Raw genomic sequence first — 26132 nt, 5'->3', positions numbered from 1 at the left:
ACAAAAGAGGGAGAAAGAAAGCCGCGTCATGGCTGTGAGATTTTTTAAGTCTTAACAATATCTAATAGACAACAGAGTGAATTATGCTCCATAAAATAAGGCTGGAAACTCTTACATAGGTGACAACAGCTGCACTCTTATTTATACATGTAAAACCATATTATTTTTATTCAATCACATGATCCAACCATAAAAAGAAATCAAGTACTGATCTACACTATAATGGAGATGACTCTCAAAAAATTTTAGGTTACATGGAAGGGAAGCAGTAAAGACCATTAAACACAGAAGGTCACATGTTGTATGACTCCGCTCTTATGACATATCCAGGATCGGTAAATTCATAGGAGCAGAACATAGATTAGTATTTGCCAGGCCTGGGAGGTGGGGGAAGGGGAACAACTATGTAAGGGGAATGAGGCTTCTTTTTTGGGAGATAAAGATATTTTAGAACTGGATAGAAGTGTTAGTTGAGCAACACTGTCATTATACTACAAGCTAATGAATTGCTCTCTTTATTTTTTAAATTCTTAATTATATCTTAAAGATTTTATTTTTAAGTAATCTTTCCACCCTTTGTGGAGCTCGAACTCACGACCCTGAGATCAAGAGTCGCATGCTCTACTGACGGAGCCAGCCAGGAACCCCAGAATTGCTCACTTTAACATAGTTAATTTATGTTATGTAAATTTCATCTCAATAATAAAAAAAGGAAAGAAAAGCAAAACAAACAAACAAAAAAAACCCAGAGGTATCTGCTGTTATTTTTTTCCCTCAAAGATCAAGCGTGAACGCACGGCCACACCTCAGCCAAGTAGACGTTATAGTCTATGGTGTCTATTCCTGAAGAGCTGAAGTTCATCAGGTTTTTTCTCCCTGTTGCGTCCAGCAGCACAATATTGTCAATATTTACATTCAGATTTTTAAAATCATTGCTTATGTTTCCAGCATGCTGCATGATAAAAAGAAAAGTTATAAGTAAACCCATTCTTCAAGAATGCCACATACTTTCACACATTAAAAGAGCAATGACACAAGACAACAAAATCACAGATGAGCATTTGACTGGCATTTCTTCCTGGTACTCTTCTCGCCCCTCCCACTCCTTCCCTGCATCCCTGCCTCCTTCCTTATGCCCCACACCAAGCACTGTGTGAGGAACTGGGATGCAAATAATATTCCATCTCAGCCCTCAAAGTCCTCAAAAGAAGAGGCAGTGTCATAATAAAGGCACACGAACTGCATCAGGACCCCAGGGGCAGAGAAGAGTCTACCCAGGTCAGTGTCCTAGACAGGGCAATGGAGAGGAGGTGGCTTCTAAATGGGTCTGGACAAATAGAGATTTTGAAAGGGGTCAGGCAGGCTGTATCCCAGGGGAAGGAGGCAGCATGCCCTGGACTTGCATAGTGAGGACACTTGAGATCACAGGGACATGGCTGGTGACTTGAGGTTGTCCTAGGGGGCAATCAGTGTGTAGTGCCTGAGTGTCCTGGGCACTCCGTTTCTGGTGGACAGAGAACACAACACATAGCATGATGTCAAATCGGCAGAGGGCATCTGGTGAGGGCTTGAATTATATTTATATAGACATGCAAGGAATATTTAGGGAGGATAATCAACACAAGACAAAATACAATACAATGCAAAATTTGTATTCAGCTTTTAAATAAACCCCTTCCTATTCAAAAACTGTCAGGCCATCATGGTCTCCTGGTTCCTCTGAAAGCCTTCTGTCATATCTCAGTGGGCAAGCTGTGAGGTTTAGCCTCTTTCCTTAGTATCCCTTGGTATCTTCTTCCATTGGGAAGTCCAGAAGAAAGAAGGCTCCTTACGTTTTTTCCTATGAGAAGACCAAAAGGCCTCCAGGTATGGGAAGGGGGACAGCCTAGGTTCATGGCACCCTAGGCCTGACCAGCTGAAACTCTCTTGCTCTTCCTCCTGTCCAGAATGCTCTTGAGTGCGCTCTCCTCAGAGTCTTCAGGCTCATGACTTGGGGGGATGGGCTCAGGTGAAGGAGCAGGAGGAAGTCATTCCCTTCTATCAGCATCCATGGCTGTTGAGATGCTGTCTTGCTGAGGGCCAGCAGAGCTCCACAGAGGCCCCTTGGAGTCCTGGGGCCATAGCCATGATGCCCAAGGGGCAATGACTGTGTGGGATGGAGTTCTGGGTGCCTAGTTCCCTCCTCAGGGACTGGGCCAAAAAAGGTGGCCAGTGTTGGAGAGCCAATATCCCTTTGTTGGAGAGCCAATATCCCTTTGTTCCTCTAAGGACACTGACACACAGCAAGATAAGATCTTCCCATGTCAGAACATTCGAGTAGTCCACTAGAGAAACTCAGGCCTCAAGAAAGACAATAGGTTGAGGGGGCGAGGAAAATGATGTGGAATTAGACAGAAGCGAGTGTTGCACAACCTTGTGAGTGTACTAAATGTCACTTTTAGATGGTGAATTTTATCTTATGTGAATTTCATCTCAATGAAAAAAAAGAAGAAGGCAAGTGGATTGACTAAAGACATATGTCCATTTCCTGGCTGGCTCTAATTCCTTACCTCCTGAATGTTGAGATGCTCACTGATATTGTAGCTGTTCTCAAGCTTAAGCGTGGTATAGATGCCCTTATTTTCTTTGCAGTCACTGTGGGAATAAACAGAGAAATCATGATCTAGAAAGGCAGCTGTACCTACCTCTGTCCCCTGCTACAGACAGGGAGGGAGGCTCACATACAGGGAGGAAGGCTCACTGTTTATCTTTTGTTTTGTCTAAATCTTCATGCAGAGAAGTGGCTTCTGAGTGCTGATGCAGGAGGAAGTCTCTCCCTGTGCTTACTGTTCCAGACTTCATTCCCTGCTTTGCTTAATGTCCCGACTTTGGAACAGATACAGTAAGACTGGTAAATCATCCTTCTGTCTATCTCCTTTGTGTTTTTTCTAGTGCTATGAGGGTTAACAAGTTCACAAACAGGGAAGAAATAAATTATCATTAAAAAAAAACAAATAAAAGATAATACCACCTGTGTGTTACAGAGAGTATCATGGGCTTTATTAAAAGATTCTATCAAAGCCCTGCCAGACCACTTGTCTCCATATTTCCAAGGTTGAGCTTCACTTACTAAGCATATGGTTGGATGTATATTTTCAGGGCAGGATGGAGATAGGGAAGGGGCCACACCTATATCCAGATGGTCAGTACACCTAACTTGGCTTCACCTCTCCATGCTTCTCTAAAATGTGCAAAATACCTGCTTGACTGAGCTAAGAAGGGGAAGCTCATCTGATGCATGTCCCTGTTGCTGAGACAGCCACTTCCTGGAAGTGCCTCTTCCTTGTCCAGTCACCAAAGCCTTCTAGACCTAAGGTATGCCTGGGAGAAGCCACTTTCCCACAGCCCTAGGAGGTGTGAGACTCCTCTCCAGGAAATCCCCAGTTGGTTGGTGTTGTTGGAATGGAGAGCTTGAAACACTAACCACGAGGGGTAAGTCTGCAGAATGCTGTAGGAGCCAGAGTCACAAAGAGCTGGCAGGCCGGGCCAAGGCCAAGAAGATCGGCTTTGTCCTTTCAGGCCAAGGGTGGTTTAATTGTGCACAATGACTCTAATTGATTGATAACATCTGCCTACAACATGCTGTGGAGAAGATCCTGAGACTCTTCTGACTATGAATAAGACCACAATTGACTACCAAGGTCTACCACGAAGGCCACTCATCTGCTGTCTCTGCTAGGGGAAACTCTGAACCCTACTGAACAAAGAGGAAGTAAAACTGCCCAAGGTCCCCACAGCCTGCTTCCTGACCATAGAGTCAAGACTGGAGCCCATCAGTCAGCTGCTTCACTGTTAGCATGTCTGAGATTTAGACCCAATTGCTAACTTCTTGTTATATACGGCATTTACTTGGGGCAGCATGATTACTGTATAAAGAGTTTTCAAAGGGTCTCATTAATACATCTTAGGGTCACCTTAACAAGCAAGGTCTAGTGCATACTGGATGGGGGACCTTGAGATATCATCATGCCAAAGTCTAGAAGGCTTTCAGGGGAAGGATTTTCTTTTTGGTCTTATTTCCACTATCTCTTTGTGAAGACAATAGAATAACTGGTCTTATCAAGCTTAAAGACAATTTAAAAGCAAAATTCTCATTCTGGAACAACATTTTCAGTAGCCAAAAAAATGCATAGTGTTATTAATTCTACCTGTAAACTTGTTCAAAAGTGAGATTAATATCCGGGTTGTTAAACACCATGCCAGAGAGATAGTATTTCCAATTCTCATTTAGTAAATACGGTGTGTCCAAAATCTAGAACAAATTGAAAAAAGCTTTTTTAAAAGAGGTACTTTTACTCAAATACACATACATATAATAAAATATTCTGTTAAATGTATTTTGGGGATTTTGAAGATCATGGTTTTCTTTATTGGTCTCCAATTTAAAATGTGAAAATAAGGGGCGCCTGGGTGGCTCAGTGGGTTAAGCTGCTGCCTTCAACTCAGGTCCTGATCTCGGGGTCCTGGGATCAAGTCCCGCATCGGGCTCTCTGCTCAGCGGGGAGCCTGCTTCCCCCTCTCTCTCTCTCTGCCTGCCTCTCTGCCTACTTGTGATCTCTCTCTGTCAAATAAATAAATAAATAAATAAAATCTTAAAAAAAAAGGAAAATAATAGTGTGATTGGAATAAACTGACGACAGGTAGCATCAATAAGAATTAGTGAGCTACTTTTTTTGGAGAACACTTACTTAGTAAGACAAGTACATTAGAAATGGGAGAGTTGACAATTTGATTCGGAATAGCCAATAGAGAGCCATAAAGCAGTAGGTCCACCTTTTTGCTACTTTTCTGTAGGCAAAATGAATTAAAACTTGCATACTTTCTCACTTAACATCATATATCAAAGATGGCTAATAGGTCATATGTAATATCATCTATATTAAGATGAGCTCATTAGTACATGACCACATATATGCTTGAGGAATGTAAGCTTCAAAATATCCCCTATTTTATGGCATCTGGGTGGCACAGTCAGTTAAGCAGTTGACTTTTGGTTTCGGCTCAGGTCATGATCTCAGGGTCGTGAGATCAAGCTTGGCGTCTGGCTCTGTACTCAGCATAGAGTTGGCTTAGGATTCTCTTTCCCTCTCCCCCTGCCCTCCTGCTAGTGCTCATGCTCGCTCTCTTAAATAAATAAATAAATCTTTCAAAAGGAAATCCCTATTTTTTTATTTTAATTTTAATTTTTATTTTTTATTTCTTTTCAGTGTAACAGTATTCATTGTTTTTGCACCACACCCAGTGTTCCATGCAATACGTGCCCTCCCTAATACCCACCACCTGGTTACCCCAACCTCCCACCCCCCGCCCCTTCAAAACCCTCAGGTTTTTTTTCAGAGTCCATAGTCTCTCATGATTCATCTCCCCCTCCAATTTCCTTCAACTCCCTTCTCCTCTCCATCTCCCCATGTCCTCCATGTTATTCCTTATGCTCCGCAAATAAGTGAAACCATATGATAATTGACTGTCTCTGCTTGACTTATTTCACTCAGCATAATCTCCTCCAGTCCTGTCCATGTTGATACAAAAGTTGGGTATTCATCCTTTCTGAAGGAGGCATAATACTCCATAGTGTATATGGACCACATCTTCCTTATCCATTTGTCTGTTGAAGGGCATATTGGTTCTTTCCACAGTTTGGTGACCGTGGCCATTGCTGCTATAAACATTGGGTACAGATGGCCCTTCTTTTCACTACATCTGTATCTTTGGGGTAAATACCCAGTAGTGCAATTGCAGGGTCATAAGGAAGCTCTATTTTTAATTTCTTGAGGAATTTCCACACTGTTCTCCAAAGTGGCTGCACCAACTTGCATTCCCACCAACAGTGTGAGAGAGTTCCCCTTTTTAGCAATTTAACACAGCATGGAAGATAATGAAGTCCGGCTTGATGTATCACTATTATTTTTTATGAAGAGCCCAAATGGACATAATTTAACACATTGACACTCCCAATTTAATTTTCCTCAATCAACTGAATAATTAAAATACCATGACAACTGGTTACCTTCATAGTCACTCACCAAGTTTCATAACAGATCTGAGGTGAAAGAGCATATTTAATAAAACAGCAAAACAGAAATAATCTTTTGAGAACCAGAATCTGGAGAAAAGCACCAGAAAGCCAGAGTGACAAGAGTGCCACACAGATCCAGACTTCCTCGTTAATTAATGACGCTGAACTGAGAGGTGGTCCCATAGAGTCCATAGGATGGAGTTTCAGAGGGAGAAGGTGGAGACTGAATTCATTTCCCAACAGCCTCGTCAGATGGCCTCCAGGGACCACACTCTGCCATGAGATGTAGAATTTTTCAATGTCTTTCACTTAAATTGAAGGCCTCAAAGCATCGGCATGGGCAACTGTCATTTGAGAAACCCTTTAAAATGTCAGAAGCCTTCTGGGCTACCCCACCTTGGGAATCCCCCCTCCCACTCACCCCATTACAGTCCACATCGATGAGCAGGTCTTAACTTCTTGTGCTCATTTTACTTGACATTCGAAAAACAATACTTTACTTTTTTTTTTTTTTTTTTTGCTCTGACAAATAGAAGGAATCTTAATTTACTGAATAAAACCCAAAATGCTCATCTTTTTGCCCCCACAAGATATGGGGAAATCAGTTTCCACTCAAGCCCTTTCTACAGCGGGCCCGGAAGCCATCCTCACCTGGAATAACTTCCTGTTTTGATACGGCTCACAAACCAGTTTTTCCATGTTTCCACCAATGACAAACGTGAGAACGACGATGGTCATCAGTATCCAACAAAAGAGGAAACTGACTCCAACCCCGCTGGAAACCAAAACCAAAATAAAACAGAAATGAAGTCTGGAATTCTACAGTAAATTATTCAACATTCAGGGGCGCCTGGCTGACTCCTTTGGTAAAGCATGTGACAAGATCTTGATCTCGGGGTCATGAGTTCAAGCCCCAAGTTGGATGCAAAAGTTACTAAAAAAAAAAACAAAAAAAAAACTACAGGTCCAATATTACCTACCAGTACTTACTAATCCTACCTACGCAGTGTAGGAAAAGGACCTAGAGTCTTTGCTCTGTGCAGGTTAAGTGAGCCCACCTGCTCCAGACTGGAGCCAGGAAACGGTAAGCACTGTGACCTTCCAGTCCCAGTCATAAATTTAGGGAATGCTCTTAGTCTCTGGTCTCCTTGCAGCCCAGCACCATGATTCAGACATCGCCTCTGGAGTCAGGTGAGTGAATCTGGCCTTCTGCAGTTGATGCATTGAGTAGAGAGGTTCCGAGGTAGGAAATGTACCATGGGGAGTTTGAGAGGGGCCAACGTGGTTCTTCATGCAGAGGGAGGGCTGAGAGCGGCATGAACACAGCTCAGGAGGCAGGCAGGGGTGCATGGGTGCAGGGGTACAGGGGATGGGACCTGGCTGGTCCAGGAAGGGGTGGCTGCTGAGGGCCCAGAAGCATAGAAAGAGCATAACCCCGTTTCTCTCTGAGGAAGAACATTCTTGTCAGAGCATGCAGGACAGGAGGCCTGCGTGGATGGGGCTACCACTGAGGAGGCTGCCGTCCATCCTGGGGTGGTGGGCTGATGTGGCTGGAGGCAGGGGACAGAAGAGATGGGACACAAGAGATGGACACAACAGGATGTGCAGGAGATTCTAGGCAAGAGAAGGCGAGGAAGGGCCCCGGGTGATGCCTGGGCTTGTCAGCAGGGAAAAGAGACACTGGCGCTGAGAAAGGGAAGAGAGGGTGGGATCTGGTCCTGCTCCCCGCCAGACGAGGTGTGGTGCTGGAGGGGAGTCGGCTGTGTGCAGAGCACACACGTCTGGGTTACAGGCTGGCACGAGGCAATCAGCTGCTTAGAAGTGACCACTGGTCCTTGGGGCTGGGACTGGAGGGAGAGGCAGCCTGGGCTCCGGCCTGGGAGACTGTGCTGCTTGAGGAGCAGGTGGTGGGAGGGCAGCTAGTGAATAAGGCGGCCAGGAAGAGTTGCAGTGTGGGAATGAAAGCACTAGGGCACGGGGTCACGGAAGGGAAAACAAAGGGGAGTCTGCAGTGGGTAGGGAGCACAGGGGACCCAATCACTGCAGGGAGGGCACATTCCAGGGAACTACTAGAAGTCCCCTGGCTGGAAGCCTGGAGGCCACTGCTGACCAGAGGGCAGGGGAGTGACCTGGGCAGGGCAGGGAGTAAGAAAACAGCAAATATCATTATTTCTAGACATCTGCGCAGGGGGAGGTATGAGAGGGAAGAAGTGGTGTTAGGAAGTTTTCTGTTGTCCAGTTTCAAGAGGGGAGAAAGCAGAATGTGTTTAAGTGTTGAGAAGCCAGGCTAGGAGAGGGGAAGAGAATGAGGACGAGGGAGAGGGAGGGCGAATCCAGGGCACCTTCAGGGCGGTGCGCAGGGGTGGGAGAGGAACAGCAGGTGGGAGGGGCCAGAAGGCAGATGTCCTTCTGCTCAAGGAAGTGCATGTGTCATGGATGCAGGGACGCTGGAGTTTTGAGAAGGTGTGTGATGGCTTTTATTTTCTCTGTGAAGGAGGAAGTCCAGCCTTCTGCTAAGAGAAGGGGAAAACAAGGAGGATGGATATATGAGTGGAAAAAGCCATTGCGGAAGGAAGGGAGGGGGAGAGGGAGCGAGGAAGGGAGGAAGAAAGAAGGAAATGGGGAGGTAAGACAGGGAAGCTTGTAGAACTCTGAAGGATCCATTTGAGGTGGGAGTCATAATTTTGTAGGGATGCCAATGTGCCCCATTGTGTGACCTTTCTCTAGGGTGCTCAGTTACTTGGATGTAGACACAGACAGAGAAGACTCTCAACTGAGTCTAGGTAGAACAGCCAGATCATAACATTGATTGTACCATCACCAGTACAAACGGGAAGGACCCTCAGAAGTGTGTAGGCTGATGGACTTAAAAACATAGCCTCTCACGGGGAGCCTGGGTGGCTCAGTGGGTTAAGCCACTGCCTTCGGCTCAGGTCATGATCTCAGGTTCCTGGGATCGAGTCCCGCATCGGGCTCTCTGCTCAGCAGGGAGCCTGCTTCCCTCTCTCTCTCTCTGCCTGCCTCTCTGCCTACTTGTGAACTCTGTCTGTCAAATAAATAAATAAATAAATAAAATCTTTAAAAAAAAAAAACAAAAAAAAAAACATAACCTCTCTTCTTGAGGGCGGGATTCTGCCCGGTGGACACACTTAAGGTGTAATTACGAATATTTGCCTGGTGTTGCTGGAATAAATAGCAAGGTATGCTCTCTGCAGGGGCCTCTGTCAGCCCGAGTTTCTCTGTTCTGAAAGGCTTTGGAGTTAGGGAGCACATAGGGAAGGGGAACATGTGTGAAGCAAAAGCCAGTCACCATGGTTTTAACTGTGTGCCCGAGCATGTGCAGGCATCAGAGTTATAAAAATCATCCAAACCTTCGATAGGACACTTCAGACAAACACAGCTACTCTCAAGAGCTTACTGTTAGCATTCCCAGACTTTGTTTTCCAAAAATACCTCTATCTAGAAAAGGGACACACCATCACCCAAGGCCTGTCACTCAGAGAAGAATGGCTGAGAAGAATGTGCTTAAAGTGTTGTAAAGGAGGAGGAGAAGGAGAAGTAAAACAAGTACAAGAAAAATAACAGGCAACAAAGACCATCTGTGGCCAGCAGAAGTGAAAATATTTATTATCTGGACCTTTATAGAAATGTGTGCTGACTCCTGACCTACACGCTTAGTGACATGCGTGTAATCTCAGGATCCCTAATCAAACATCTTCAGGACTTTGTTCAACCATTGAGGGTAGCCAACCTCGTTCCATTTCAGTGACCTCAGGATCTCCTGCTCCTTGGTGGCTGACGTTTGTCATCCCCAGTGCCTCACGGTTATAACTAAATGTGCAAAAATATGGCTTGTGATGTTTTGTCTGTAGTTGGGTCCTACTTAGAGTCATTCCCTAGAATGAGAATGACTTGGTCGAGGCAGTTGTTGTGTTTTTAGGGTCCTTGCTCCAGCCTGACAAACTGCTTTCTCAACTTGCCACCAGTGTGGCCCATCTTGTGATACCTGTGGCTACGCTGGGTATTAGCTTCTCTTCAAAGCTCCGGATAATCTGAGCACGGTTTCCAACAGCTAAAACTGGAAGTTTCACAGTGCACGTCAGTATAAGAAACAGTTTTCTTGCTGCCTGGCTGGGTTTTCCTTCCCTCGGGGGAGACCTTCCATGGGCCTTGGAGACAGATGTATGCTCCCCGCTGTATCCCATCCAGTTCCCAATATGCTCCCTGGACCCTTAGAAGACACAAGGATCAGAGCAGAGTCAGGGCTCTCTGCCTCTCCTCCCCCCTGATCTTTCACTAGGAGCCCCAGGGGGATAAGGATTCTTGGTTGGTTTTTGAAGAGACCATGTTCTTCAACATATGGTGTCGCTGTTTTTAAGGACAGGTGGTCTTGTGGTTACAGCTGAACAAAATATACTCTTTCTGGTTCCTACAGGCAAATAAATGGTTTTTAAGAAGAAATTACATTTTTCTAATTGGTTTGACTAGACCAGCTATACTTGTATCACTTTCCCCCCTTCACAATTATCCAGTTGTTTGCCAGATGTCTCAGGAGATGGAAGGGTCTGCCAAACGCAAATTCCATCCTGAGGGGTGGGTGACCACGGAGCCCACAACCATCCTCAGGCTGCAGGCCACCTGAAATGCATCTGATCAGCCTTTTCCCTATAGTGTGATGAAGCCCATTGTTCCCAAGCCCCGGGCTTCCGTGTGACTTTGTCTCTTTAGAGATTCCTTACTCTGCAGAGGTGAGAATTATACCCAAACTGAAATAATTTTAGTCTCCCTCCAATGGCTCATGACTCCCCTGCTTCTTTCTTCTTTGAAGCAAGTAGCACATATTTTGGTTTTGTCCCTTCAAAATGTTCAAATAGAATTTTACAGTAAATGCACCTGTTCAGAGCAATGTACTCTCTCCCATCAAGCAGTTAAAAAGGTGGGATCTATCGACTTATCATCAAAACACTGACAAAACGGCCAAGTACCCGGATTAGTAAAATCTGAACATTAAACTCATTTTCTATCTGTAACTGTGTACACTGGAACAAAAGCTCAGGGCAATATACTGTTCCTTGCTGCATTAATTTAAGTGTGGGCATGTGAGCAAATAGGCTTTTCCATGTATGGAGCTCTGTTCAGTTTTGTGCAATTTTGGCAGACTCCCGTGTTGTTAGCTTTAAGGTTGTTTGTAAGACTATTGTGTCCTCAGGCAGCTCTTTCTGCTCATGGGTCCTGTCTCCATGCTTTAATAAAACCACTTTTTTTATGGGGCGCCTGTGTGGCTCAGATGGTTAAGCATCTACCTTCGGCTCAGGTCATGATCTCTGGGTCCTGGAATTGAGCACCACATTGGGCTCCCAGCTCAGCGGGGAGTCTGCTTCTCCCTCTCCTTCTGCCTCTCCCCCTGCTTGTGTGCTCTCTCACTCTAATGAATAAATAAGATCTTTAAAAAAAAAAATCTTTTTTGCATCACCACCACCAACAACAAAAACAACAACAACAACAAAAACCCACAAAAGGCTCTTGTGCTACAGTAATGTTAAGAAAGACTTGTACTATACAGGAGGTTCCACGTTTGATGGAAAGGCCATACCATCATGGCTCATCAATCTGATTAATTTCTCGTAGCGACCCAATGTTTGGAAAAGCACATTAATGCAGGACACTTGCTTGCCTGATCCTCTCAGCCTGGCACTAGTGATGTAGGCTGAGATGAGAGAGTGTGGCTGAGGTTTTGAGTCTCCATTGCTCCAGGGACTTGTTCTAAACCTTTACTTTCCTCTTTGAGCCCCATCACGCTCGCTGCCGCTGATTCTTGAGGTTCAGACAGGAAAAGAATGCGTCAACTGGGAAGCCACACAGCTTCCTCTCTGGGGCACATTCAAAGCTTCTATCTCTGCTTCCTGCTTGACATTCTGGCCCAACTGCCGTCACAGCCAGCTCATGCCCCACGTGCTTTGTCCTACCCTGGTAGAGTAAGGGTTTTTTGCTCGCTTGTTTGTTTCAGGACAATGAACTTGGATATGAATATCTTGGAAGCAGGCACAAATGCTCGTCGCTGGTACCCCACACCTTCTCTTATCACTGATTAAGGCTTCGTGTCTAAATCCTAAGGGTGCTGGGTCAGCAATCTCTTCGCTAAATCAAGTTTCCAGAGTTTCAGAGTAAACAAGCTAACGATACTGTTGACCACAGAGAACAGTGTCTAAGATCAGAACAATCCTCAGCAAGTTTCTGGTGAATAAATGGATGGATGGAGGGAGGGAGGGAGGGAAGAAGAGAGAGAGAAAATACAATGGGAATCAAGATGGCAAGCTTAGAAATAATTTCACTACAGAGGAGCCCACCATATAGAAACACGGTGTTTAAGCCTGTCTATCAAAAGTCTAACAATTTCGAGTTTTCTTCTACTTTTTAATGTGTGGTGGGATTTCCCACACTGACAGAAGCACAAACACAACAGGACGCCCACTCCACTGGAACCCAGAACACTTAGCCCAGAGGCCACTGGCTTCGTGTCATCTGTTTTTTTCCCTGCATTTCCACCACCCCTCCCCCACAGCCCCCTGACGGGGCAAGGAAGAGCAAACACTCACACCATGAGGAAGATACCCCCGGTGTTCGAGACGCAGCCTCGTTCAGTTGGGGTGGAATGGCGGTCATAGCCACACGTGCCACACATCAAGCCCAGGTAATAAAAAACCACCACAAGTGTCAGCAAACAGCAGACAACCAGGCCACCCAGCCACCTAGTGAAGCAAGCACAGTGTTATTATACTTAAAGGAGGTTGATGTCATGATAACACAAAAGCTCTTGGGCTAGGACTGGAGCAGTTGAGTAACACTTTGCAATCAGATATCGGATTCCCCTGTTAAGGGCTCAGAGAGTGACACTGTAGCTACAAGAACCCTTCCCACCCCAGTCCTCCAACCCAACTGGCAAGAAACCTTAATTTTTATCTTGGTTTTGAAGAGCTCTGTCTCTCTCATTGGTCATGAGACTATTGCTTCCTTTCTTTGCTTCATTTCTGTGGGGCTTGTAAGCGGAGTTTACTCAAGTACTCCAAAGCTACTGATAACTGTACCCCTTTAGACCTGCAAGTTCTGTCAAGGTTCCTGAGGCGGCAAGCACTTATTATAATGATAATGAGATGTGGACAGATCAGGATGAGACAACAGATAAAGAAATATCAGGTTCTTTTCCCTGGTCTTTCTCTAAAATGCTTTGGGGTTGCAGGAATAATTGGGGAGGGGAGCACTGTATTCTTTGCTGAACCAGAAACTCTACACGGGGAGTGCACTGAATATTTCAGAACTTACGAGAGCATCCTAAATCAAGTACTTGCAGAATGCAAATCTTAATTTTGTAATGGTCTGTGAGACATTTAGGATAATGGGCCCTCAATTAAGTCTTACTGGCATTCCCGGAATGTACTACAACCTTTTCCAGCAGCTGAGGAGCATTCAAGGGTAGAAATGCTTCCCAACCGTCCAAACACTAAAAAATAAAGAATTTACTTCTGCAACAAAAGCTGCCACTGAAACTTTTCATTCAATTAAGAGCAATCTCAATAATTGTAAAAGCCACCTGCACCCATGCTGTGGCTATTTTGTTCCAGATACTGGAGAGGCCAAATCAAACAAATCACGGATCCTGGCCTCGGAAATCATTTGCGGTTAATGTGTGCTTCACCTGCTTGGTTAAATTTCTTTTAAAAATAAGCTTCTGGTTCTCAGGGCAGGGGGACCCAATGTATAGACAGATAATTGCATGGTTCTTTCCATTTGTGAAACTCTAACCTCTAATGAGATTGTAAATTCATTGAGAAAGGGTCAGTCTTATGTTTGTCCTGACACCTGCTGGGGTGACCTAGCCACACAGTAAGAAAATGGCTGATTACAGGGCAATAACTGAGAGCATTCTCAGATGGGGGTTGAAAACCCTCCTCCCAAACGTCACCACTGACCTTGTGAAGGTTATTCCACTCCCCTGAGCCTCAAGCTCCTCATCTATGAAACAAGGTTACAAATAGAACAGAACCCTGCAGTTTTTTTTTTTGTTGGTTTGTTTGTTTGTTTTGGAGTATTAAATGAGATGTCATGCGTACAGCTCTTTGGATGGCAGGCCGTAACTGTTCCTGAATTGCAAGCAATTATTGTTATTATTTTATTATTTATCTTGGGTTCTTGCTTAATAAATATCTGAACAGGAATGGAAGTCTCTGAAATTTCCATGAGTCTGGGCAAAAAGAATGATTCTGAAAATGATAGGTGGTGGGGCTGAGCCTTTCAGAGAGGAGAGCACATCTTACCTCTCATATACATGGTCCTTGAAGTACGTCCAGTCTGTAGGTCCACCACTCCTTAGCACTCCTGCCTGAGATGTCGTCTCCAAGGCCAAACCCCACTGGCCAACGTTTTCTAATGGGTCAATCCACAGCTGAGGAGCACAGCTGCTTACATGAGCTCTCAAGTAATTTACTCATTTCAAGGATGTTCTTTCTCTAAGAACCGACCTTGATATGTTGATTTTATAAGCCAGTGAAAATTAGAATATTATCCAAATGCCCTCCTTAATTCCTTTATAGGCTTTCAAATCCTTTTACATATGTTAGTTACAACTAGGATTCTAGAAGCCATTAATGACATCAGAATTGCAAATTATTGACTGTTTGGCTCAAGAACTTCCAGTCTTCAGTTTTTAAAAATATACATGAATTTACATGCCATCCTTGGGCAGGGGTCATGTTATCTTGTATCATTCCAATTTTACTATACATGCTGCCAAAGCCAGCGCTCCAACTTATTAAATAAACATAAACTAGAGTTAACACATACCAAGTTACATGTTCTTTGTACAATCTTCTCTCGCAACATGATCCCGGTTATCAGGTCTGATTTCTCCCCTGTTCCAGAACAAGTTTCACCCCCTAGCTTGCCAGCTCTGGGTGGGGAGAGGGCGGGGGGCACTCACCTGTACGAATCATACTCCTCCAACGTGGGTAAATTTTGGTGGATGTAAGTTTCAGTGTCATTAATGTAACCCATGAAATTGGACAGCTTATCCTGTATTGGAATCTGCTCGCCTATATTTTTAATATTTGAACCAAGGGAATTCAAGGAACTTTTGATATCTGAAAGCAAAGACACCCAGGTTATGCATTTTCAAACCTAAGGGAAACAGAAACTCTGTTTTGGAACCAAAATGAAAAGCTTCAACCCCTATAAGTTTTCCCCATGTTATGCATGTGTTTCAAACATGGAAAGGTTCTACAACAGCATGAATGTAGCCAAGACCATCAAAGAGCAATTACTTAACAGAACAGCAAGCTATGTGAGCTGACTTTAATGACATGGTGCTTAAGTCAAGCCAGAGTTTTCTTCTGCTGCTTATTTCACTAAAAAATAAAATGAATCTGGTGATTAAAGCCTATGGCATGCCTTCCATGGACCAGGCACTTTTATAAATGTTAACTCATTTATTTCACTGAGGTAGATCTTCTTCCTATTTTGCTAAGCGACCCTGAGGCCCATCGAAGTTTAATTATTTCCCCAAAGATCTTTTTTTTTTCCAGAAAGCACTAGAAATGGGATTGAATGTCAGGTTTGTCTAACTCCAAAGCTTCCATTAAATGATTTTGAGAAAATAATTTAATAATAAATAGCATTCAGCAACACAGTATTTCGCCAGGAACAATTTTTTGAACAAATGACCCCAGGCAACATTTTTGTTAAAATTTGATTTGACTCCTACAAATTGAGATGTGTTAAAGTTCATCTGTGTTTCTCCTATGCAGACAGTGATGCATTCCCAATGGTCAAAGAGTTTCTATTAACAGCCATCCTAACCTTTCAGAGAGAAGATAAGTTCTAAATTTTTGAAAAGGGTTTGTTCATTGTGATGGGTCCTGGTATCAAAGCTACCCAGGACACAGACAGCATCTAATTTAATGCTCACACGGGTCTGAAGTTGGCGCTACTGCAGTGATTCTTGACATGGGTGTACTAACAACATACTAATCATTTAAATGTCCACTGATCCTGAAAAGGGAGATCAATGTCTTTGTAGAAGCAGAGACAAGACTAACTGTTCTCACAATGTGATCCCAGGGCTCCTGGTGAATTTTGGGTACATGGTAGCATGAATCAAAATGGAATGACATAAAATGGTGTGAATCTTTTTCAAAGGTTGTTCACACAGAGCTCCTAGGAGAAGACTGCTATCCACAGTGGCTCTAGTCTCTTCTAAATGTACCTGAAGACCCCAGGATCTTCAACAAGCTGATTCAATGGGTCTCTTCTTTAACTCTTGGATTTCTGGGAGTTTGAGAGATGTGGGATGCAGACCTTTCCTCCCCTATGAACAGTTCCCTCAACTCAGAATCAGGTTCCTTCTGCTTCTCAGGCTGTCCTGCTCTCCCACACCACACAACTCCCCGGTCTTGACAGCTCGGGTGACTCTGTACCTGGCTGGTATCCTCTCTCCCCCGATACTTCCCTCAGGCCCCAGTTTGGATGTTGCTTCTTCCAGGAAGACTTCCACTACTCTTTCCCACTTTTTGAACCACTTGCTTATACCTTGTCATGTTACCAGAGTGTGGTAAATGACATCTGTGTACATGCCCAGTCGAAGGGCAAGGCGGGGATCATGCTTTATCCATCTCCCATCCCCAGAGCCCAGCAGAGCCTGGCACACAGTAGGCACTCAAACTATGTGTGCGGGGTAGGACCAAATGATCAAAACATGGGAGCTAAGGGTTCTTATTTGTTTTGGAAGGACATGAAAATAAGCAATTGATATTTAGCTGAATGGAGTGATTGATACTCGCCCAGACCTGGGAAAACTCTGGCTTGTGTTGAGGCAATGACAGTGTGCAATGGGCCTCGCTCACGCATACTGCACACCTTGCTTTGCCAGACTTACAAGGGAGGGCTGCACGTATTGGCAGAAGAGGTCCAGAAAGGGGGAACAAAAAAAAAGTAAACACAGAAATTAGTAAGCAGGAGGCTCTCAGACGTACAACGCATGTTAGCCTTCAGATGCTAGCATAGGAAAGCGTGAACTTTGTCTTTTATCTCCTAATATTTTAAAGTAGAATCTTAGGTGAAACAAAAAGGAAACCACAAAATATCTAAAGACCTGTGTGATAGGATAAAATACCTTTTTTAACCCAAAATCTTAAAGGGTTTAAAGAACACTATTAGGGAGACAAAAATAATCAAAGACCTCTAACACATTTTAAAACCACTTGGTCAACAGAAAAAAGGAAGCACAGAGAAGATGCTTTAAAAGAAGAAAATCTCACATAGCTTCTTTAAGCAAATAACCCCCATCTATTTCCACTGCTGTGCATAGAACTGTGTATATTGCACTCTTTCTCTGTGAATTCACCCCGAATACCATAACCTGAATACAACGTGACTTGATCATTTAAGACTAGGAGAATTCTCTCAATATCAGTTCTGCTCCTCCAAAAATCCTAAGCAACCTTAAGAGCCTAAGATACCATTACAGCAACATCAAAAAGCAGATGAACATCTTCTTAAAAAGACAAAATAAATCCTTATACATAGTATTCCTAGAAAAAAATGAATTTTAAGGTTTTTTTTTTAAGAAAATATAATAATCTACAATTTTTCCCCAGGGAAACCAATCAAAATGTGACCTTCCTAGTTTAACCACAGTTGTCTCTAGTTCTGATAGCTCAGGATGAGGCCTGGTCACTAGAGTGTGGCTTTGACCTTGCCTCTCTCGCCAGCAGGACAATGTTAATCAGAATTCAGTAGGATTATCATTTCTTAAAATCTAAATCACTGTGTGAAGGTGGCACAATTAAAAAGGTCTGAAACTCATTTAATCTTCCAGATCAGTGAGAGAAATTTTTTAAAAGAGAAAAAAAATAACAGTTCTTAACAATACATTTTTTGTGTGTGTACTAATCACTTAATGCTTAACAAAGAGAGAAACAAAATGACTTCAAACTCTGACTCTCACCTGATATGATGTCTGTGGTTTGATTTTGCACCATCTCAGGAATATCATTAAAGGATTTGTAGCCCTAGAAAACAGTTCAAAGTAAATTCATACACATAGTGAGTAGAAGGACAATTAACGAGGATTGACTTTTCAGCTTAGCATGGAGGAAAGAAGCAAAATAAAAATGCTAGCAGTCATCTTCTGGCTGACATCATCACTATATAGTCATTAAAAGATGACCAAAAAATCCCTTCTTAGAGAGGACTTTCTCTTTAAATTGAATCCATCAAAGACATTGCTAAAAGTTTTTTGCTTTTAAACTGTTAACTCATGTGATCTATACTAGCGTTTCTCAGTCATGGGCGATTCGGTGTCCCCTCCAGGGGACACCTGGCAATGTCCGGAGACATTTTGGTTATCACAAGTATGGCACTATGTAGCAGGGACCCAGAGCTCATAAATATTCTTCAATGCATGGGTCAGCCCCCACCACAGAGAATCATCAACAGTGTAGACAGCCCTGCAGCTGAGGAGGCCCTGATCTGTGCAATATTCCATGTGCAGGCAGAAAGTGAGTTTCCAAACCAGAGCCGTATTTTCCAGAGCAATTAGAAAGTTAGACTTGGGATCTAGTCTCACCCAACACACAGCTTTTAATGAGGCTGAAGTGAAAACCAAAACAGCCATGCCAAGCTATGTCCTTTAGGGGATAAATCTGGGACAAGAGGAGGTCATTATTTCCAAATAACTCAACTGAACAGAGTGTTTTCTCCAGAAGGGTTTCATTGTGTTTCTTAGCTGTCTGCTGGTGCTTTAGCCATCTGCTGGGGAACACTGTATCAATTACAACTTGTTATGGACTCAATGTCTGGGCACCTTTGCCTCCCGTCCCTGGCATCACAGCCTGAAATCCTAACCCCCTACATTGAGTGATGGATGGTATGAAGAGGTGGGACCTTCCAGAGGTGATGAGGTCATGAGAATGAAACCTCAAGAATGGGATTAGGGACTTTATAAAGGGGACACCAGATAGCTCTCTCCACCACATGAAGATACAATGAGAAAATGGCCATCTGCAACCTGGAAGGGTCTCTCGCTACAACTCGGTTATGCTAACTCTCTGACCTTGGACTTCCCGTTGCCAGAACTGTGAGAAATAGATTTCTTTCATTGAGAAGCCACCTGGCCTATGACAGGCTCTTACGGCAGTCTATTCTAAGTTACAGACTTTGTAAGACTGATGGTGCCAGCAAGTTTCCAGTTTAGCCTGGTAACACTGATGCTGGAACAAGAACAGCTACCACTCCTGTCTCAACAGTGACTAAGCCACCAGCACACAGGTGTTTGGATGAGTGTACATACACCTGACCCCACCAAATTTATCTGCCTTTGGACTTGAGGTCACGCATTGAAAGAGGTTCTATGGGAGAAGGGGCCTTACAGATCTCCTGGATCAACTCCCTCAATTAACAAATAAGGGGACACCAGGACACAAAGACCAGGAATTAATTCTTTCTTTCTTTCTTTCTTTCTTTCTTTTTTTACAGATTTTATTTATTTATTTGACAGACAGATCACAAGTAGGCAGAGAGGCAGGCAGAGAGAGAGAGGAAGAAGCAGGTTCCCCACTGAGCAGAGAGCCCGACTCAGGGCTGGATCCCAGGACCCTGGGATCATGACCTGAGCAGAAGGCAGAGACTTTAACCCACTGAGCCACCCAGGTGCCCCAAGACCAGGAGTTTCTAATGAACTGTTTAAGGTGACACTTGACTTTGTCATTAGATGAGTGTTTAACAGATTATCTGATGACCTTTTTATGCCCGTGCTAAAAGACAGAGTCAAGAGTACCACTATTCCTTCCCTTTCCTGCAGGTCCAGGGCACACTTATTGAATCATAATCTACAAAGAAGTATTTACAGTGCACTCAACATATAGGTTGAATAAAGAGCAATAATTGGTAGGTTCTCAGGGAAATGATGATGTTCTAGACCAATGTAGCCCTTGCCAATTTCAGGGCTTACACTCAAGTGGAACCAGACACATTAAAGCAATAATTATAGGTATGAGGACCTTAACAAAGAATATCTGCTGCGCTGTAACAATGCATTGAAAAGGGTTTGACTTGGTCAAGATATCCAGGAAAGACCTCATTAAGAACGTGACACTGGGGGGGGGCGTGTGTGTGGTTCTGTTGGTTAAGCCTCCAACTCTTGATTTTTGCTCAGGTCATGATCTCAGGGTCATGAGATCGAGCCCCATGTTGGGCTCTGTGCTCAGCGGGGAGTCTGTTTGAGGTTCTCTCTCTCTCTCTCTCCCTCTGCCCCTCCTCTACTTGCATGCAATCTCTCTCTCTCTCATCGTCTCTAATATAAATAAATAACTCTTTAAGAAAGTGATATCGAATGCTTTAAGTAACTAGTACTTTGTAGCCTAAGTGACTGGGCAAAGGAGAGAGTGGCAGGCGCAGCCCACAGCATGTGTGAATGTGCACAAGGGGGAGGAGACGAAGTGACAGGGCTGACTCGCAGAGTGGGAGGGCACCTCACGTCAGAGTCAGTATGGGGTTCGGCACTACACCCATTAAATTCTGAGTCCCAGGAAGGTGAGATCATCTTTTGCTTTTTATCTCCAGCATGGTGCTTTGTACACAGCAGATGCTTAACACACATTTCTTGAAGTGCAATGAGAATAATTACCCGGTGGATAATAGTTAACACCCTTCTTGGCAGCCCTGTTTCCAAAATTTTAGGGCTTTTTTTCCCAGTTACCTCTTTTCTTATGTACTAGTCTACCCTTTAACATGATATAAACAAACCAAAAAACATACCTGTTGGACCAGGCTGGACAAATCTGTTCGAAGAACATCATTAATATTATCAATTTGCTGATCCAAAGATGGGAGCTGAAAATTCATAAAACAAAATATAAGGCAAGGTGGATACTGCCAACATTATTTGTCATAAAAAAGGGAGTCATCTTATATCCAAGTCCCAAAGTCTCTATATTATAGGGTATGATTTAAGTTTTTTTTGAACAATAGAATATTGTCTGGGGAGAAAGACATTTATTTCAGAGTGGTCTCTACAGGCATTAAGTTTTAGATGTTTGGAGGACTCCTGCTGCAGTTAGCAAAAATTAGGGAAAGAAATTTAACACAGATCAAATATGTGTGATCTCACAATTTCAGGTACTGGATATTTTTCAATAAAGCATGAACAACCTCTTTAAAGACATGTTTTAAAACAATAAAGCCAAAGGTTATGTTGGTGAGTGGTCTGGAATACATTTCTCCTTGACAGCATTGTACATGGACTTAAAGTATTCTGTCTCTCACCAAGACAAACATCACGGATCTCCTGACACGATGTACCAAGAAGAACACAATATCACTCTTGCGATATCCCGGCAAGTATGCATGACTCAAATCTAATCGTGAGGGCACACTGAATAAACTTAAATTGAAGGTCCTTCTATAAAATAAATGGCCTATAGTCTTCAAAAATGTCAATGTCAAAAAAGAAGAAAACGGGTGAAGGGGTGCCTTGTTGGCTCAGTCGGTAGAGCATGTGACTTTCAATCTCAGGGTCATGAGTTCAAGCTCCCTGTCTGGCATGGTCCCTAAGTATTTAAATAAATAAATAAATAAGTAAAAAATTTAAAAAACAAACAAACAAAAAAGACAATGGTGGAAGACTGTCCCAGATTGAAGGAACTAAACAGACATGACAACTAAAGACCATGTATGACCCTGGACTGGCCCTTAGACCCGAGAAAGAAAAACAGCTGTATAGTCAGATTTTTTAGGAAAATTAGGAAAATTGGAATATAAACCATGGACTAGATGGTTGTATTGGGTCAGCATTACATGTCCCAATTTTGAGAATCGAATAATAAAGATTGTGTACAGTTAGGAAAGGCACTGAAATATTTAGGGATAAGAGGACATAACCTGCAACTTACTGACAAGTGATTGAGAAAAACACAAAATGCACAGTATTTTATAAAATGACAGTATACAAATGACAGTATTTTATACAAAAAAGACAATATGAGTAGTTGGTAGATACACAGATGGATAAACAGATGATGAAGCAAATGAAGCAAAAGGTTGGCAACTGGTGTGTCTGGGTAAAGGGTGTAGACAAGAGTTCCCTGCACCGTTCTTGCAAATTTTCTGCATGTTTGAAAGGACATCAAAATAAAAAGTCACCCCCAGAAGACTCAATCCTATACATTTTAAATGCAAGGGAAGATCCCAGTCTCTGAAAGACTGTGCACTGGTGACCACAGTGATATGCATAACTCATACATACACACTGAGACTGAAGGTGAAGAATGTGCATAATGTTGGCCCATGAGATAGAAAGGTGTGAAGAGTATAGTCATATTAAAATATTTTATTAAAAAAAGTAGCGTGTATATACCACTATCTTCATACATTAAAAATCATTAGGAGACATTATTTTATCTGTATCTCAGGACTTTATATATTCAAGTTGCTCCAAATTCCTTCTTTTTTCCACCTAATTTTCTCTTTGGAATATGGGGAATTACCTTATATTTAGGCATATGTGGTTATACTAGGTTATACTAGGCATGTCATTTGAAACTATATTTTAATTTTTAAAGGTCTACAAAAACACATCTTGCTTCCTTTTTTCTTTTTAAAGCTGAATTCATTCTGGTAGGTTCCACCAAATCAACTGCAGAGAACAGTTAAGAAGGGAGGGGTTTCCCATTTTTCCTTCTGCCTGGCCACAGCCATGCCAATGTGGTGATCAGGACGCCAACAGAGACCCAGGCCGCCGTTCATCTGACAGGGGTCCCAATGGCACTGCCCTGTATCAAGGTCACCTCCTCACCTGACCCAGGTTGGTATTGTCCTCCAGCTGGCCGAGAGACATTCTGATGTTGTTGCAAGTGGTAGCCACTGGCGGGACAGAGCACATGGGGTCATTGAGTGACTGCTCCACGTTCCTTTTCACATCACTGAGGCTGGTGTTAAGTTGTGCAGTTGACCTCTTCAGCTCCTTTAAAGTGTTGTTTACATTCAACAAGGCTTCTCTGGTCTCCTTGATTGCTGTGGGGACACAGCTAGCGTCAGACAGAAGCACCCACCAGGCAGTCAGTGGAAACTTGTTCTCATCTACAAGGAACCTTCAGGGAACTGGAGATGGACTTAAAACAGACATTGGGAGGCAACCAGGGGAGGAGCCCGCTAGGGGAATACAGGGACACTGTTGGCCTCCTTGCCCAGCTACTCCAGCCAGCTCAGCTTTCCCACCTCAGGGCTCTTTGGACAAGAAAAAGGAGTAAGAACAAGCCCAGGAATGCAAGGGGGACACCGAGTTGCTGCATTCACTGGCCACCACTGGAATAGTCATGGTAGGAAAAGATGTCATTCCCCTAGCATCACGCAGTCTTGAAGAGGCCAGCCCTAACAAGCCAACATCTTCAACCCTGAGCGGTTTTAACCACATCAAAACTGATCACACCCAGACATATCTCAGTGATGGATATTCAGAGAGCTGGAATTAAACAGAGTAGCAGGTGAAGAGTATGATTTGGGGTTCAGGCGGGTCTAGGTACAGATCCCTTCCTTGCCACTTGCTGGTCACCAGAAACCGATTCCTGAAAGTTCTTTAGTGATTTTCTTATCTGAGCATGGTGAAACCACCACCACATTCATTCTTGCATGTGGGCATCAGAATGCTCAGACAAATTCCGTGATGTCATTGAGTCCATCTGTTCTATTTGGGGAGACTCCCAGCCCAGGACGCATTCTTATACTAGGAGATCCTTGATAATTGTTTGCTATCTTCCTGATTTTTCTGAGGTGTAGAACTATGTATTCATGACCAGGGGGGTTGTGAATTACAACCCTTTTCTACAATGACTTAAAGCCACAGGAGTAAAAGATGTGAAATTTAAATCAGAGGACACTGCTTTTCTCCTAAGCCAGCAAGCCTTCCAGGCTCACAGAACAGACGGCAGAGCATCAAACCACACTTGGGTGTTGCAAGCAAAAGTGTGAATGCCCTTAAAAACTGGTGTCCCCTAACCTTCCCTGGCAACCACATACAACTTGAGTGAGAAAACCACGTGCACACACAAACGCATGCACACACACACATGCACACACACACTTTAATGCATTGTGTTGTGGGATCTTGCCTGAGGTCTTATCCCAATTCTGCAAACACCTTGTGATAGCATCTTTGGCAAACTGCTTCACCTCTGGGGATCTCGGCTTCCTCATCTGTAAATTAGGAAGCTGGTTGGGTCATCTCTTGGTTCTTAGGAGAGTCTATGATTCTCGGCTGTGTCTTAACGGGTCTGCTCACCCAAGATGGCACCACAACCCAGCTCTGATGATTTACCCTGAGACCTGGGGAGGCTTCCAGGATTAGACCATATGGCCATTGGCCCCAGATTTTGTCACCTGACCTAGATATAAAATCTTCACATCTGCTTCAATCTTTTCTCTTGAATTTTGGTCCAGTCATGTCTTAATAGCATTGGAGATACAGTAGTATTTAAGACTTTGTCAAAGAGCCACTCTGGGAGTCAGTGTTGCATCTCTTGCACTTACCTCCCAGGATTATCAGCAAAGCATGGGCTCATATTAGAGGGTCAGTGAATGTCTACCATAGCAAAAACAAGAAACAAAGAACAGGGTTGCAACTAAAAACACAGACAGGATGCAAAAGAGTGTGCCAAAGTATGCCTCCCATCACACAACACACACCTCCCATTTTAATGTGGTTTACCTCTCAGAGTCCTTTCCATTTTAAGAGAAGGTATTTTAAGGCAAGAGACAAACAACAACAACCTAGAATAATGGGTGATAAAATAAATTGATGGCCCAGAATACGTGTGTCCATTTAAGTACAGTCTGCAGACATTCTGGGTTATGTGTACTATTCCATCATGTCCTAAGAAAGACTCAGAGGTAATAAATATACATTTTTTCCAAAGCCTTCAAAGTATTTTATGTCTATAAAATATCTACTGGGTTACAACTTTGGGAGTCATTCCAGACTTAGCAAGATCACATATATTATGTATCTGAAGTCAGTGGAAAACTATTTTAGATTCTCAATTTTAGTTAATTAACATTTTTACCAGCTCATAGCACATTTCCTTTGTAGTTCCTGATCTTCAGCTCAAAAAAGATTAACACAGATGAATTTGCATGTTTCTGCTGTCTCCAAAGCCACTAACCACGTAAGGCTGCAAAGAATTTTTAGCAAAAAATTTGTCAAAGCATTGATTCTCAGCCTTTTGGCTAAAATCCAGTGCAGTATCTGTTCTTATCAATTTAATATCTGATATGTCCTCTATCTAAGGACAATATATTAAATGGATTTTTGGAGCAGGGGGATGGAATGAGTTTACTCCATCCACTCCACACATCGACCTGGCATTGAAGTACCTCCAGGAATGATGGTCCCCGTCAAGGACAAAAAAAAAAAAAAAAAGTCAGGGCAGTTTATTAAGGATAGTATAAGACACTTCGGCAACAACAGAGGCTAAACTATAACATGTTTAGCCTGCTTAAAAAAATAATAAAACTTTAACACTAATGCAGGAAGCACTGAAGAGAGCAATAAAATCTGTTTTAATGGCCTTTAATTCAAAGGAAACTATAATCCAAACAGTAAAAATGGCCAAAAGTAAAGGTACACAGCAACCACACTGCATTATTCATATATTTTTGTGCAGAATTTACCATTACATAATTTTGGAGCTGGAAAACTCCAAAGATCAATTTTCCAAATGCCGAGCATCCTTCCATGGCCACACCAACACCTGAACTCTAGATTTCTAACTCCTCCTCCAAAATTACTCTCTGCTGTCTTGCCATGCATGGCACCAAAAGTACCCTACATCTTAACACTCTCCAGTGGTGTTGGTACCTAAATTCCATCTAGTGTGGACCAGGCTCCACAGGCTTTGTAGTTAGACCTGCATCTGAATCCCAACTCCACCACTCCCCAGCTACCTCGTCTTGGACAAGTTACATGATCTCTGAGCCTTACTGTCTTGAGTTGGTAAAATGGAAGTGACTATACCAATCACACAGAACTCTTATGAGT

General features: G+C 43.2%; 1 protein-coding gene across 3 annotated transcripts in view; it reads right to left on the bottom strand.

Annotated features, from left to right (window-relative positions):
* LOC111149017 (prominin 1) overlaps positions 1 to 26132 on the bottom strand; it is a 105166-nt gene that overhangs the window by 14411 nt on the left and 64623 nt on the right. For all 3 annotated transcript variants that reach the window (XM_022505897.1, XM_022505896.1, XM_022505895.1), the window contains 9 exons: positions 22896 to 23113; positions 20861 to 20935; positions 18051 to 18114; positions 15030 to 15189; positions 12652 to 12804; positions 6707 to 6830; positions 4188 to 4291; positions 2550 to 2634; positions 806 to 952 (listed from right to left, as the gene is read on the bottom strand). In XM_022505897.1, the coding sequence (XP_022361605.1) occupies positions 806 to 952; positions 2550 to 2634; positions 4188 to 4291; positions 6707 to 6830; positions 12652 to 12804; positions 15030 to 15189; positions 18051 to 18114; positions 20861 to 20935; positions 22896 to 23113 (1130 nt within the window). The remainder of the gene's footprint in view (positions 1 to 805; positions 953 to 2549; positions 2635 to 4187; positions 4292 to 6706; positions 6831 to 12651; positions 12805 to 15029; positions 15190 to 18050; positions 18115 to 20860; positions 20936 to 22895; positions 23114 to 26132) is intronic.

This window comes from Enhydra lutris, unplaced genomic scaffold (assembly GCF_002288905.1).
Source record: "Enhydra lutris kenyoni isolate GAN:26980312 unplaced genomic scaffold, ASM228890v2 scaffoldscaffold21, whole genome shotgun sequence".
Taxonomy (NCBI): domain Eukaryota; kingdom Metazoa; phylum Chordata; class Mammalia; order Carnivora; family Mustelidae; genus Enhydra; species Enhydra lutris.
The sequence above is the reverse complement of the archived record's forward strand: the minus strand, read 5'-3'. Positions and strand labels throughout refer to the sequence as shown.